The following is a 15,754-nucleotide window of genomic DNA, read 5'->3' on the forward strand; positions in this document are numbered from 1 at the left end:
TTCTGTCTGAGACTCTCATTATTCTCTTGAGCATAAACATTGCTGTAGTTGCAATAACCAGCCTAGGCAGTGAGCGAGAGGGTTTCAGCACAGTGTGTAAGTTCTGTGCTGGCAGCCCATGCAACCTTGCATCTGAGGAATGGCATTGCTCGAAGAGAATGAGGGAGTCCTGCCTTTGAGTGCAAAGTGTGAAAATAACGGAGGCAAGAAATTGCTTCTTCACCATGACCCTTCTTACTGACTTTGTGGCTGGTCAGTGCTTGCTGACTGGCACTTTTCAACTTATCATTTGTAATAGGGATCTGGGAGATTTCAGTCATAGCTGGTGCAATGAGTGCCCTTCTTCCTCCTGTTTCTGCCTGGTCCACTTGCAACCTGTGCATTAGCRTGATGCAGTTCATACACAGTGGAGAGCAGCACAAAAACTGGAAAAGCTGTTCAGAGCAAGCAAATTAGTTGCTTGAATAATCCTTGCATCAGTCTCGCTTCTTAAAAGAGAGATGCTAATTTGCCAGCAAATGTAAAAACAAATGACTTGTGTAAGGTACTGGATGCTCAAGGGGTTATATAACAGGAGCTTGTGATTCTGAGCTTTAAAAGTCAAGAGTTGAAGCATGTGCAGAACAGACCTGGTAAACATGAGGCTGTCAGTGAGCAGAACCATTAGTGATGGGTTTAAGAGAAGAGAACCTGCTTTTAATGTAGATGGCTTTCTAAATGAAAGTTTAAAAATAGTGGAATGGTTCTGTGCTTCATTTTACAATGACCTTTAGCACTTGCCAAAAAAGCAATGTACTGGTATGCCTGAACTATGGAAAGGGGATTAAGAGAAAGGGAAAAGATGAAACAGGAAAGCTGCAAGACATCCACAGTTTCTGGCAGGCATCCTTGTATTATGGTATGTTTTCACTTTGGGTGTCTTGCACCAGTCTGTCTGAAGTGTCTGGGAAAAGACGTTACTGAGCATTGTATATCCACTTGGAATTGTATATCCACTTGTTATTGGAGTTGGGGTTTATAGCAAAATTAAAAAGCTATAAAATTATGCTTTTTGTTCTTATTTTATAGATGAGCTTGCAACAGACTTATAGGGACTGCCATACATGCCACATGCTTCATAGTAATCATGATGGGCTTTGTGTGTTTGTTTGCTTTTTTTTTTGAAGATAAGGACATGCCAAACAGACCTCTGAGAGTGCGTGCCCAGTCCCCGGATGGCAGGTTATCATTTCGGTGGAAGCCACCTTATGGAGCAGGCTTCAGGGGTCCACGCAGCAGATCCCAAGGTTACCTCCGTGGGTATGGAGAAAGCAGCCGAAGGATGAGCTATGCTCCACTGCTGCAAGAGCGACAAAACCAGGAAGCGAAAAAGCTAGGTAAGCCAAATTTCCCAGATACCATGTAGTTCAGCTGATGCCAGGCTACCCTTGCTCATCAGCCCATCAATTCATTCTGTATCTTTTGTTTCATGTACAGTATCTCACAAGGATGCTCTCCAGGCTAAAGCACATCTCTAATCCCCTGCTGCTGCTTGGTGATCATAGATCACACGTTATTGTAGCCATCAAAATTACTTGTATAAATGAAGATGCTTGCTTTCATTCCATAGCGTAATATGTTCTTAATGGAAAAATATTATGATCAGGGTAGAAAGTGTAGCAGAACTTGATTCTGCATTAAAGAGAGACCATGTTCATGTTATTCATATTAATAGAAAGGAGATGGCCAGAGAAAAAGAGGTATAGATCAGATTCTTCTGGCACTCAGTGGGGTCACTCTTATATGCATTGCTTCTTGTTCTGTTCTTACACTCTATGTTCCTAAGTTGTTTCAGGCCAGAGAAAAAAACATTAATGTAATTGAATGTATCTACCTTTGCCAGTAAAACTGTTTTGTGGAGTCTGTGCTTGAGCGTTACATTCATGTGTCCATGTTCTCTAATTCCTTTCTGAGGTCCAGGTTACTAAGAGCTCCTGAGTTAGTCAGGTTGGCTTTTTCTATGTTTCCTGTCCTTCTGCCATGCTGTGATGATTTGCACTTGTGCCCTAGATGTCATTTATTTAAAGAATTTCCCAGCTAACTGCAACAGTTTTGTCTCCCTAGAGGCTGAGCATTTCCCTCTGCGCTGTTTGTGTCATCCCCACGTGTCACTGGCTGCCCTGTCTCTTTCTGACTACCTAAATTCCTTTAGCCTGCTCTGGGCGATAGGTGTGCACTCATAAGTGTTATTTTGATCTTCTTCCTAGAAGCTTCAACTTCTTTTTGCTGTTTGGATGCATTTGCTTGAGGTTAAGCCTATTTCCCTCAAAATCTCTCATACAAACTGGAAGCCTATCTCACAGATGGTCTGCTGTTAGATTACAAAATTGATAATGATTCCAAAATTACACKTGGCTGCCAGAATTCCTGGCTTTGAAATGTAAATATCTATTTCCTCTTCTGCTCTCTGGGTTTTGTATAAAAAGAAAATCTTTATCTCAGTTTGCCCAAAAAGAGAGAGAACTCCTTAGTCACCTTTATCAGTTATTCCAGGGTTTCAGACCATTTCCTAACACAAATCTCTTACTCATTTCTCACTCCTTTTCTAGTATTCCTTCACTTTTTCATCTTTCTGTGCCACGACCATCTCTGGAAGTAGGCTCACTGCAGCCGCCTTCCACATCTGTGCAGATTTTGTGTTGGAAATCCAGTACCCCCTGTGGTCTGAGACTCTCCATGGTGGCCTTGTTTCTGTTTTCTGTTTCTTTTCCTGTTGCTTGCACTCTGAGTTTCTTCAGGCAACGGCTGTCCCCAGGTGCTATGTACTGAGTGTTGGATAGTAGCTATAAAGGGAGTCTGCGGGCATAAAACTAAATGGGCCTGGTGTGGTACAGACACAGAGATGCTGCTGTCATGTTACCATGTGCAGGGGGACAGACTCCAAGGTGTCCTGCTCAGCTGCTGCCTCCCACTGCCTCCTCCTCTGCTCCCAAAGGGGCCAGCCTGACCCTTCTGTGGAGGCAGCTGGGTTGAGACATGTATATGTGCAAGAAACTCCCCCATACATTTTTTGCTCAGCGTGTGCTACTGCTGTGCAGAGTTGGAGTGCCTGCCCAGGGATCAGTGAAGTCAATGGAAAACTTGTCAGTGACTTAGTGAGAGTTCAGTAAGATACTTGATGAGAAATACTATGTAATATGGTTTTAAGCATCTACTTCTGGTTTTCATTGCTTTTATACTACTTTTTTCAAGAGGGAGAACAAGTGGTTTTTAAATAATGAAGAAATTATCATGAGAGAAACTCAAACCTAGAATGATGGACCCCTGTAATGTTTTTTCTTGTTAATAATTTGCTTTTCTGCTTCTAAAATATGAGGTTTATTATTCTTGCTGCATGCAAATTCAGATCTCTTAGATAGATACCATGAATTTAAATAATTTACCTTTCAGGGGAGCTTCTCCTTTTGTATCTCAGAAAGGAATAAAGCAGGCTTTTGCCTGAAAAAAATGTAAATTTTTTGCTATGAAAAAGATTACAGGAAAGCCTGGTTCTTTTTTTCTCACATGTACAGCCTCTGAATCGGTTCATGTGGTTTCACTGCCATCAAGGAACTCCCAAGGACGGAGTCAACCTGTATATAGGTCATCTTTAACTAAAAGGAAGGCCACAGGTATGTTTCTTTCACATCTGCCATCAAGTCCTGGGTCCATTTGAATGAAAAGAGCTAGCTTTGTGATTTTAGATAAGTTCTCTGGGGCAAAACCTGCTAGTTATTTCTCTGTGGGCCACAGAGCCTGCTGGATGTCTCTGATTGCTGCTCTAACTCAAGCAGGACTTAATAAAATTACACAACTCTGCAGCATGGTTGGTTGTTGTATTTTGTTGGGGGGTTCTGTTTTTTTTATCTCCTCCTCTTGGCAAACTTGCAGTGACCACAGGAGAAGAGTTAGTCAGGATCAACGCCAGGGTCTCCAGAACCGGGTGCCTCATTGTCAAGTCTCTGCCCCATCTTCTGGGGGGGTTGATCTGCAGGTGGCTAAGCCTGGACAGCAAAAGTTGTCACTTGCTTTGGAAACAAAGTACTGCATACTGTAGCTGAGGTCAAGAAATATCAGTGAGGCTCAGTCATCTCCCTGCCTGGGCCACTTTCTCACCCTGTCACATTACAACAAGATCATTACAGGGGTTACAGAGTGTTTCAGATATTTTGACACAGATGGAAAATACCCGTGTTGGAACTGTCAGTCATATTTTCATTTGGTATAACCAAACTTAGAAATACCATGGAAAAAATACATAGAGAAAAAGCAAACAAGTGCTAGCTTGATACCAATGACGTGTGCTGTGAGAGCATGCTGTGGACTATGAAAGGGAAAGCACAAGCTCTGTATCTTGAAATTTTATTTGAGCTGAAACTAGAGAAAAGTCCATACCTTGTACCTCCTTCAGTCCAAGTCATAGAGATTTCTGCTTTGAATCAGAAGGAAATGTTTTCCCTTATCCCCAAGCCTAGAGAAAACAGTAGAGCAACTGTGTGACAAATACTAAACCCTGCAGTTTATGTAGTCCTTCTCCAGTACATAAAGTGACAGTGTCCTAGTGCTGCATACTCTAGAGTTTACTGATCCCTTTCCTGAGGCATCATCATTTTTCTAATATTATTCTTCTGTAAGATTTGGACTGGGACATTGCACCTTGTGTAATCTGTGCCTTTAGATATTTGGGAATAGTCACTGTCACATTAATAAGAACAGTAGTAAATTTCCTTCAAAGGGTAGTCCCTAGAGCAGACTGGAAAAACTTTGATGAACAGATAGAAAATGGACTTTCATCAAAATCAAAATACTTCAGAAAATCAAATTAGTTTAACTTCAGTTTAAAGTTTTGTAAAAACGTTTGCCAAAACTATTCTGATAATATCAAAATGGCCCCACTTCAATGATTACATTTTTTTCCTTTTAGAGCTTTTTTATTTTTTTGTTTGCCCTGTATACCATAAAAACTTAAAAGCTGAATTCAAACAACACATTCGAAGTGCTCAGAAATGTAAAATGTACAGGAATTCTCTCTTGTGAAGAATTTTTGACAGTTTCTAGTCTTACTGCCCTTCAAAATGAAGCCAAATTAAAAAATTTCCAAATTTTTCATGAAGCAAAATATCTGCCCTCCAGGCAGCTCTAGTAGTGGGTTTGCCAGAGAGGAGGAATGTGAGTATGTTAATAAAATATTTGCTATAAGTAACAGTTTTGGAATTGATAGAATATTTAAGGACTGTAAAATACATTAGTACTCTGGTCTTATAAGCAGAAACCCAACAGAAGAAATGATGTTGCCATGGGGCACTATCTGTAATCAGCGTACTTGGTTTTCCACTACTGTCATCTTTGTTATACATCTGTGCTGTGCACCTTTTATAACATCAGTGGAAGACAGTTACTGTTTTACTGAGATCTCACAAGAACAATGTTCTTGTTATTGACTTGCTATTTTACTTTGCCATTTCAGAGGAGGAAGAGGTGGAGGTGGCACAAGACATAAGTGTTCGAGTTATGTCCTCTCAGTCTGTGCTCGTCGCTTGGACAGACCCACTGTATGAAAAACAGAAGAGGGTTGCAGCAAATAGGTAATTAGCCCTGTGCTTTTTTTTCTTGCCCTTGTGGCCAAGAAGGCTGATAGTATCCTGGGTTGCATTAGGAAGATTGTTGCTAGCAGGTCGAGGGAGATGATCCTCCCCCTCTACTCAGCCCTGGTGAGGCCACATCTGGAGTACTGTGCCCAGTTCTGGGCTCCCCGGTACAAGAGAGACATGGAGCTATTGGAGCGAGTCCAGCAAAGAGCTACTAAGATGCTGAAGGGACTGGAGCATCTCTCATGTGAGGAAAGGCTGTGAGAGCTGGGACTGTTCAACTGTTCAGCATGGAGAAGAGAAGATTGAGGGGGGATCTTATCCATGTGTATAAGTGTCTGAAGGGAGGGTGTAAAGAGGATGGGGCCAGACTCTTTTCAGTGATGCCCAGCGATAGGGCACCACTGAGCTATGGGCACAAACTGAAACACAGGAAGTTCTGTATGAACATGAGAAAAAACTTCTTTACTGTGAGGGTGCCTGAGTCCTGGAACAGGTTGCCCAGAGAGGTTGTGGAGTCTCCATGCCTGGAGATATTCCAAAGTCATCTGGACGCAATCCTGTGCAACGTGCTCTAGTTGACCCTGCTTGAGCAGGGGTTTGGACTAGATGATCTCCAGAGGTGCCTTCCAACCTCAACCATTCTGTGATTCTGTGATTCTGTGATTCTGTGAATACATACTAAAGGTGAACTGCTTCAAACTGACTACTGATAGGTTTGTATTTATTTAATAATAGTTCATTATGGGAATAATTTAGCTGAGGCATAATAAAAGATAGGAATTTGCATATTCCTTCCTATAAGAGTGGCTGGTGGTAGATGCTTCCAAGAGGCTGTTAGAAACCTGATGTGGGTAAGTGTGGGGCCGTTTACCCTCCTCACCCCACTGGACCTCACCCTGGTCTCCGGTATTTAGAGGTCTGTATAAATGCTGGACCGTAGTCTTTTAGATCCCTTCCAAAATGTTGTCAGCACCAACCAGGGATATTTTTGTTATTCACATGACTGGTACATGGTTGTGACCACATTGCACTCTGGGAAGTTCAAATCCCCATTTGTGTGTGRGGAACGAAGGGGCAGGGGACAGGGCATAGGCAGAGGCAGAAAGGCAGAGGCGAGGCTTTGGATTAGATTGTCAGGGCAGACCGCAGCTGTGAGACAGTGGCGTGGAGCCTTCCGGGACRCCCCGGCTTGGTTCAGAGGGAACTGCGGCTTCCCCTGAAAGAAGGGATGTTTTCAGTAAGAAGCTGGAAAGAGCACTCGGTCCCATGGGACGAATGTAGTCAGACTCTATTAGAAGAATGCACAAATGCTCGCTTAAAAGATGCAGGCGCTTGGTGGTGGTAGTATTCCATTGCTTGCATTTGGGTAATTTCCAGACCCCCCAGGAAGCATCTGGGACTGCTGTGCACTGCTCATGTACTATGCAGTGAAAAGATAACCTTTCTCTGAAAGGCTGGAGGTCTGTGTATACAAGGGGGACTAAATACACAGCAGGCTAGGTTACCTCTGCAGAGGTTAACAGTCTTGGATGGGAACTGGGCAGAAATGTGTTGCCTGCAGTCCCAGCTCCCTGGGAGGACTATATCTCATAGGKCTAGCTGCAGAGGGGCGCTTGCTGGTTGCTCTATCCTGTGGACAGCTGTCACTGGGGTGGTTCTCTTCTACCCCCGTGGTGTTACAGAGACATCCAGCATAGCGTTCCTGCCAAGGAGAGCAGGACAAATAGTGCCTGCCCTTCCCAAGAGTGAATTCTTACATGGCCACTGCCAGTTTGGGCAGCTTTTTTTTGTATTTCTGTTTTTGTTTTTAAAGACCAGTTATTAGGGCAAAGTAAGTACCATAGGCTTCACTTGTCACTGTTCACTGTTCCCTCTGCAGCAGGTTAGCCAAGGCAAAAACAACCTGTCTGATTCTACTAATGTTATTTCTTTTATGGTGTGACTTTTTATCTCCTGTGTTTCTAATCCCAGGCAATATAATGTTCGTTATCGGGAAAAGGGGGAATCAGCAAGGTGGGATTACAAGCGGGTGTCTCACCGGCGGGCGCTGGTGGAGAATCTGATGCCAGATAACATGTACGAATTTGCCGTCCAAATCTTGGAGGGAGAAAAGGAAGGCAAATGGAGTGCGTCTGTTTACCAGCGGACCCCAGAAGCAGGTATGTATTAAAAAGATCTTTGGTGTGATACAAGTTTTGAGGATTTAAGCTGCAAAGTAGGGCTGGCTTGAGGCATAGCCAGGATAAGCAGAAAAACAAAAACAGCCTCAGTGCTGCTGCCTGTTTCCCTATAGCAGGCCCTGGTGAGCACATCCAGGGCTGCTATTGCGGCAGGGTTAGAGCAGGTGAGAGATCGGTATCGGTTTTTCTGGGGCTAAATTCTGGTAATTTCTAAATTCTGCCTCTACTACTGAGAAGACTCAAGTTTTGGTACAGCGAAGTGGTCCRTAACAATCAAATTACAGCAGCTTTCCACTCAGCTAAGCCACAGTAGCAGTCTTGTGCAGACAGCTTGTCCCCAAAAGTGTGGAGTAAAATTTTACAGTGGGGACCTTGTATCTAATATAGGCACACATGCACCTGAGCCGTTTGTATACTTCAGTTTTTATCTTTGAAATGGTCATATAGAAAGTTCTGCAATGAGAAGAAGGAGCAAGAAGTATATGCCATGTGAGTAAGCTTTTCTTAGTTGCCTCTTCTGCCTGTGGCTGTTTCACAGCTCCTGCCAGCGCTCCTGAAAATTTGGATGTTTGGCCATTAAAAGGCAAACCCACTTCTGTCGCGGCATCCTGGGATGCTCTTCCAGAGAGTGAAGGAAAAGTCAAAGGTAAGTTGTCACCATCGGTTTTTAACCCCCGCAGGAAGCTGTTCTTCTTGAATCCAGACTGTCACTCTGCAGGAAGCTGGAACGAGCAGGGGTTTGTCCACACATCATCGCCAGCTATGCCACGACTTTGTTAAAGACTTACACCGGAGCAAGATGTTTCTTGTTTCCAGCCCAGCCTCAGCTTCTCCCCTGTGCTGTTGGGAAGCTGCCACCTTGTGCCCAGGATGCCACAAGGCTTCCTGGGTTATCACAGATGCGTCCTTACCCTCTCCTTCTGTTAATAAGCAGGTTGAAGTGGAACTCCAGAAGGAAGTTTCCCAAAGGATTTATGAAAGTTAGGCAAAGAAATAAGTTAGGAAAAGTTGGGTAGCTGCCAAGAAAGTGAATGGGTTTATGTTTTGTTATATTTCTAATTTATCATGGAATGAAAGCCTCTTCTTAAGAAACAAACACTAGTAGCGATTTCAACACTTTTCACATATAAGCCCCATGTACTGTAGTGTTGCCATATATGGCCATTCTGCTAATTTGTCAGTGGCAGATTACTTGCATATGATTTAGAAAAATCTTCCATGATTTTTTTTTACCTTTTTCCCTCCAAAAATGAATAGGCAGGTTATTTGGTTCCTCCCATTCTCCTGCGATTGATAGGACTGTGTTCTTGGGTCACACAAATTTCTGGAGGTGCCTCATCAGCGCTGTAGGATCTCAGGATTTAAAAAAACATTGGTGTGAAGAAGGAAGTGTACTGTGTCAGCAGAAAATACCTGCTTTATGTATTCGTCAGGGCAGTGATGAAATTTTTTCCTCTTTGAAGTCAGTAGGAGTTTTGCCAGTTGCTTCAACGGAGCTGCAATTRGGTCCAAGAATTATTATTTCTTAAAGTAGGGTCATTCAGGGACATTATCTGAAATTTAAAATCTGCTCCTAATTTTGAGCAATCTGTAACCCTTTGTCCATATTTGTCTGTTGTTTTTTAGATGATTTGTCTAGAGCAATCATTTTAAAGAGACTTGCTATTCAAAGGTTGAACACTTATATATGTCTAATATATTGTTATGAGGTTTTTTGAGAATGAAGTGTAACAGGAGAGGTCTTATTTTTAAATGAAATAAACGGTGTGAATGATATTTATACTGGCTAAATGAAACTACTGAATTAGCACTTCATAGTCAGTGTTGATAGCACATGGCAATCAGAAATCTTTCTGGTTTTGTCCATTTGTTTTTCAAACCTGCCCTTAAGTTGCCCTCTGGTAGCCATTTGAAAGCTACCAGAAGTAACGCCAGGGCCTGTGCAAATAATAATTACTCCAGTGTACCCATCATATATCATCCTGAATAGCCATTATATCTTAAAACAAAAACACAAAACAGAAAACAAAACTCAGCATGCCTTCTAATACTTTGATTTTTCTTTTTACTGATCAGTAAATGCATTTGCATGTGAAAAAATTGATGATTCTTCATCTTGGTTTTGATGACTTACACTTGGCTTATTTCTTAATGCTAATGAATACAGGCTCGTTTTCGGAAGAAGAAAAATTTTCCTGTTTTAATGTTGTTATTATATTCTAGAATTTTCTTTGTTCGGAGAGAGGAAAGTGGCAGCCCTTGGAATTTATTTTCAAAATCCTGTTTGTGGCTGATGTCAGTGCCTCTTACAGAGGATTCAAAAGAAAAGGAAGCCTGCACGTCACTAAAATCTTACCTACACTCTAAGATACATCCCTTTGAGAGTGTAATGGGAAAACTCCTCTTCATGCTTACAATTATTTTGATAAAGGTGAAATTTCCCTCAATATAGAAAGCTATTTTGATGCATAGGTACCTCTGTAATCCTAAATTGAAATGTGAGAGCAGGGTGAGCATCTTAAGTAGCAACAAGGCCTTGCCTTGCTCTCTGTGCAATGGTGCATGCTCTTGATATAGTTAATAAGCACGGTTTATCTGACAGTGAAGATTTTAATTTTGTTGGACAGATGTGTTATTGTTACCATTTGGTAATATGCAGTGCCATTATTTCCTGGTGGAAGTACTTTTTAGGGAAAAACCTCAAATCATCAAGGCATGAATTTTACCTACTGGTCTGCAGTTTACAATTAAAATCCAGTGCAGAAACCCCTGTAAGCAAAGGCTAAGCTGGAAACATTTATATTTGACTGCAGTGGTATTGTTCATATGTGTAAAGTAAATGCTTTGGTGTTTTCATGGGGGTGTTCTTCAGGCTCCAGCACTGCTTGGGAATGAGTATATGGACCATTAATGCTGGTAGAGTCTTCCTAGAGTGGACTGACAGAGCTGCTTTTGCATGACTGGAGTCTTAAAATGCAGTGTAATTAGAACTGTGTCAAGGCTTTGTTGAAAATGCCACCTGATTTTAATACTGATGTCTTGAAAGTTAATTGTGTGAATATGCCATTAGATCTTCTTCCAAATAGTTTCTGTGGGAAAGAAAGATTTTTAATATTCTTGTTTGCTGTGGACATAGTTACAGTCAGTAACACAATTATGCATTATCCATCTTTGGAGCAAGTGATGTTTTGGAAGAATATTCTCCGGATTGTGTGTTGTTGTTTGTAAATATCTTTGTTACTAATCAGTAGGTTCAAAACTTTTATTTCCCTGGGAAAATCTAAAATCCGTTCACACTCCAACAGTTGTAATAATGTGGGTATTCTTACTGTAATAATCCATCCTACTTAGTATTTATACCATCTTTCAGACTGTGTTTCCAAAATGAGTAGAACAGTTTGTATTTTCTTGGCAATGTTCATATATGTTTACTGTCTTTGATACATTTTCTCTTGTAGGTTTCCTCCATTATTTTTGATTTAGGACAGTTTATTTTTTCAGAGGACTCGTTTTTTCTCTCATTAGTTGGTGTTCAGAAACTAAAAGTGGTGTATCAATACAGCAAGCCAAACTGCCTGGCACTGCTGGTGCTGTAACTTTCTCATGTCCCCCCACGCCTTCTGTCTGGAAAGCATGGCCGTTGCTGGGACTCTTGGTGGTAACTCTTCACACTGATGGGGACTGTTGCCTGTGTATTATTAGAAAGGTATAGCTAAGGTCTCAATCTTTAGCTCATTGATGTGGTATGCTTTTGTCTATTAAGATGAGCAAATGTTTATTCAGCTTACCAGTATGTATATCATGTCTTTATACTCCAGCTGTTGACTCGACGTGCATTGCTAGTGTATTAATTTTAGTAATGCACGTTCTAATTCATCCTACCCATACAGTCTGTCCGCTGGAAACAGGACTGTTTTCAGTTTCCTCCTTCCAACCGTCTGCCAAATCATTTCAGAATACATTCTTTCATACGCCCCGGCTCTCAAGCCATTTGGAGCAAAGTCCGTCACCTACTCTGGAGCTACAACATCAGCCATAATAGATGGTCTGCAGTCTGGGGAGCGCTATATTTTCAAAATTCGTGCAGCAAACAGGAGGGGACAAGGTCCTCAGTCTAAAGCCTTCAGTGTTGCCATCCCAGCAGGTAAGCATCATGGCCTAGTCTGTCCATTCTTGCCTTGGTCCCAGTTATGTTCATTCTTACTGACTTTTCTTAGCTTCCTCTGTGCTCCATCTAACCAGTGTGATTTTGCTTCCTTAACACTGTTTCTGATAGCTTTTCCTGACTATATTGTCCAAAGAGATGCTTGTAGATAAGCATTCATCACTCCGCAGCAATTAAAAGGGCATTTAATGGATATTGCAACATTTTAAATAAATTCTTATCATGCCCTATTTCATGGTTTGCTGCATGAATATGCTGTGTGCTCTTCTTGTTTTCCAAAGTCCAAAGAAAACCATAATTTGTTTCTTTAGTTGCACTACTCCTGGCCACTTCCACTCTTCAAAGTTAGTCATTTACTTCTCTTAGACCTTATTCAGACTTCTTGCTCTTGCTTCTTTCAAAAAGATGCTGTCGTGGGGACAGAAAATTTACTGAGTTAACTAAAAATGTGGGCCACATCCTCAGATGGGATAACACAGCATCAAGCTATCAACATGACTAAGTTCTGCCAGGGATTTGGTTCCACTGATATGATGCTGCAATCCCTGCTTTCAGACRTTTTATTTTAATTGCTCTGTTTTATGCAAGTTATAATAATTCCATTAATGGAATTAATTCCATTAATTAATACAGAAACAATTATTGTCCTGTATTCTCATGCGTAACCTGGTTCTTGCTACCTCACTGTTTTCTCTTCTTGGTCAGTTTTTGTGCTTCTTTTGTTATGAATAAAGATTGTCTTTTCTTTTTTTTTTTCCAGATGTTCATGAGGATTTGATTGCTCAGCAACAAGCAAATATTCAAGATAATTCAAAGGCTAAAAAAACTGGAAATGCTGGTTCATCTCCTTCTCAGTCTTCATCTGTTTCTTCGAAAATCCAGCCATCGCTTTCCTCTAAGCATTCATCTGTTCATTCACCTAGTGTTAGTGGTAAAAAGAGTCTTCTTTCTGAATATAAGAATAAAATCTTGGCTGGAGGAGTCCTGAATAAATCTCAGTTACCTTCTAGAAAGGCAGGTGAGCTGGAACCTGATCTCCAGTCCACTGAAGTGACAGATGATAACGATTCCTCCCATGAAGCTCCAACACCACCACCAAAAGCCCAGGATCAGAGAAGTGTTGTTAGACCTTTGCCCCCTAGTCGGCCGGTCCACCCTGTCCTTGCTTCAGGGAGGAACCCTGTTCAAACCCATGCATCAGAGGGGTCACGACAGACAAGCACAGGTAAACGTGAGCCACTAGCACTGTTACCATCCTCAACACAACGCTCTTCTGCCTCTTCTTTTTCCAAGTACACAGATAATGAAACAAAGCAACCGAGGCAGAGCAACGCTAATATTCCTTCTCCTAAAACCTCTTCCCATGCTCTACCTGCCAAAAATAATGATCTTGCTCATGGTAGTTATACCGAGTATGACAGTGAAGAAGCAGAGGGCAGAGCAGAACAGTCCAGTTCTAGGTTGCAGCAAACAAGGCTTCCTTCAGCCTCCAATTCTCACATGTGGAAGGATTCAAAATTAGCTGCTGTGGCAGTCTCATCAAGGTCTGCTATTTCTGGTCACACTTCACCTCACTCTCGCTCCTTCACTAGTGCCAAATCTGATGGAAAGGATGGTGATAAGAATTATGGGGAGGGCTCACAAGATGAAAAATCCTTGTCTGCAGCCATTGCACACAATCCCTCTCTATCCGCTTCCAGGCAGTCTTCTTCAGCAATCTATTCTAAGAAAAGAAATCCTCAGGTAGATTCCGATTCTCACCTCAGAGACACACACAGTGAAAAGTCACCCCGCTCTGACTCAGAAGAACATCAAAGTAGAGCAGCTGCTCCAGAAAAGCATTCTCCTTTGCAATCTTCTCTTTCCAAATATAAGCCTGAGGAGCAGGACAGTCAAGAGGTAAAAGAAACCCTAGCTCAATCAAAGCCAAGTTTGTCTTTGCCTAAAAAGACATTCCCCTCTCATCTTCCATCACAGAAGAGCTCCCGCTCAGAGGCTCTTCAGAAGGCACAAACCAGCCCTTCCTTACTTCATTCTAGGGGCCGGCGCCTGCCGTCTCCYGTCTCATCCCAGAGTAACGAAGAATTGCAGGAAAATGAGGATGAGGATGTAGCAAAAGATAGTGACAGAGCAAGCACCTGGTCTGTATCTCCTAAAGAYGTCTCCACTTCTAGGGGATTACCTGCTTCTTTCTCTCGGGGAAGCTCAAGTTTGTCCCTATTGAACCAACAGCGGTCAGGTTCTCAGGCAGCTTCCTACAAATCAAAACTTAGTCAGCCAGATTCCAGTTCTGCCAGCAATACAGTAAAGGACCACCAGTATAATCCAAGGTTGTCCTCCCCTTCTTTGAGACAAACTCGTCCTTCGTTACCTACTCGTTCAAGGGTTGCTACAAGAACAGTACCCCAAACAGAGAAAAAATATGGCCTGTTGCCATCAAAAATATCCAAACTTGAACTTTCTCAAAAAGTTCCTTCCTTCTCTTCATCTAAATCTCGTCAGTCAGGTTCTAATGAAGAGGATGATTATTATAGTGAATATGATCAGAAAGAATCAGAGGAGAAATCCACATCACCTTTGGCAGCAAAATGGTCACCCTCTGTTTCTAGAGGTAACAAAAACACATATGATGACACTACTAGTGATAGAAGAAAATCTATGGACACTCTTCTACCTCACAAAGTAAGATCTAAAGAGGAAGAGAAGGAAAAAACTCCAACATTAAAAATACATTCTCCTGAATCACCGGGCAGCTCTGCTATAGCATCACGGATTCCTCACCCCCCTAACAAACATACCCCATCTAAACCAAGCTTTGCTTGGCCACATTCTTCTGCATCTAYGACCACGCACAGTGTTTCTCCAACAGTTTCTTCTTCCACTTTGTCCCCTCACCAGCGACTACTGAACTCCAGATTACGGAGCCCTTCCCAACGGCATTTTGTTAGACCTTCTTATAGGCAAGGTATGTTGTCTTTGTTTTAGTAACCTCACTATACTGAGTTTTTCCTAACATCAGCCATTAGATGAAATGGAAAGTCCTCCYTCAGAGTGCAGTTTAAGTTATTTATTGTAATGTATTAGCTTTAATTTTGGTGGTCTTGGGGAGCCCACTTCTTGAGGGCAATGTCTAAGCAAAGTGTGATGTGGTGCCCCAGACCCTTGGTCTTGCAGTCTGATCTGTGCAGGATCCTGCAGCCTGACTTGCACAGGATCCCATGTTCCACAGAGATCTCTGAATCTCAAGTGGTCTATTTGGGCAGATCTGATGACAGAGTTAGGGACTATAATGGAAAGAGGGCTATGTTCCTTTTTGAGTAATGACTTCGCTGAATATGCACTGAAAGAACATTTGTACTCTGAATATGACTACCTCTCAGGTATATTGTTCTTCCTTATATGGACTATTAAAAAAGCTTTGGCAGATTATGTGGTCCTACCTTGCCCATCCCCAGGCAATAAGATGTTTCCTCAGACTGTACTGGCATGCAATATTTTCTTTAACTAATTTTTAAAGCACTTTCCTCTTATTTCTGAGTAGAGGGATAAAATGGATGGACAACTCAGGGTTGCATATTCCTGATGAGGATTGCTCACATTGCAGTCAGGTCTTCTGATACCTTTATGGCTGAGATTTATCCCAAAGGTTAGAGACTTGCTTTCTGTCAAAATATCTACTGACTGTGTGGGTGGTGGAACAGCAGATCCTACAATAAAGGTGTGTCATGTACTGATTCCCTGTGTGACCTAAGGTGATCCCAGACAGTCTCAGTGGCTTTGCTAGAGTTACAAATGTTTTT

General features: G+C 42.0%; 1 protein-coding gene across 1 annotated transcript in view; it reads left to right on the forward strand.

Annotated features, from left to right (window-relative positions):
- The first annotated feature begins 1,174 nt into the window (after nucleotides 1–1,174).
- The window catches only part of FNDC1 (fibronectin type III domain containing 1), a 51,815-nt gene continuing 37,235 nt past the window's right edge, over nucleotides 1,175–15,754 (forward strand). Inside the window, exons 1-7 of the mRNA XM_026066502.1 lie at nucleotides 1,175–1,376; nucleotides 3,552–3,650; nucleotides 5,486–5,603; nucleotides 7,581–7,768; nucleotides 8,328–8,435; nucleotides 11,745–11,933; nucleotides 12,715–14,919. Coding sequence (XP_025922287.1) covers nucleotides 1,175–1,376; nucleotides 3,552–3,650; nucleotides 5,486–5,603; nucleotides 7,581–7,768; nucleotides 8,328–8,435; nucleotides 11,745–11,933; nucleotides 12,715–14,919 — 3,109 coding nt within the window. The remainder of the gene's footprint in view (nucleotides 1,377–3,551; nucleotides 3,651–5,485; nucleotides 5,604–7,580; nucleotides 7,769–8,327; nucleotides 8,436–11,744; nucleotides 11,934–12,714; nucleotides 14,920–15,754) is intronic.

Source organism: Apteryx rowi, unplaced genomic scaffold, assembly GCF_003343035.1.
Source record: "Apteryx rowi isolate R43461 unplaced genomic scaffold, aptRow1 scaffold_241, whole genome shotgun sequence".
Lineage (NCBI taxonomy): Eukaryota > Metazoa > Chordata > Aves > Apterygiformes > Apterygidae > Apteryx > Apteryx rowi.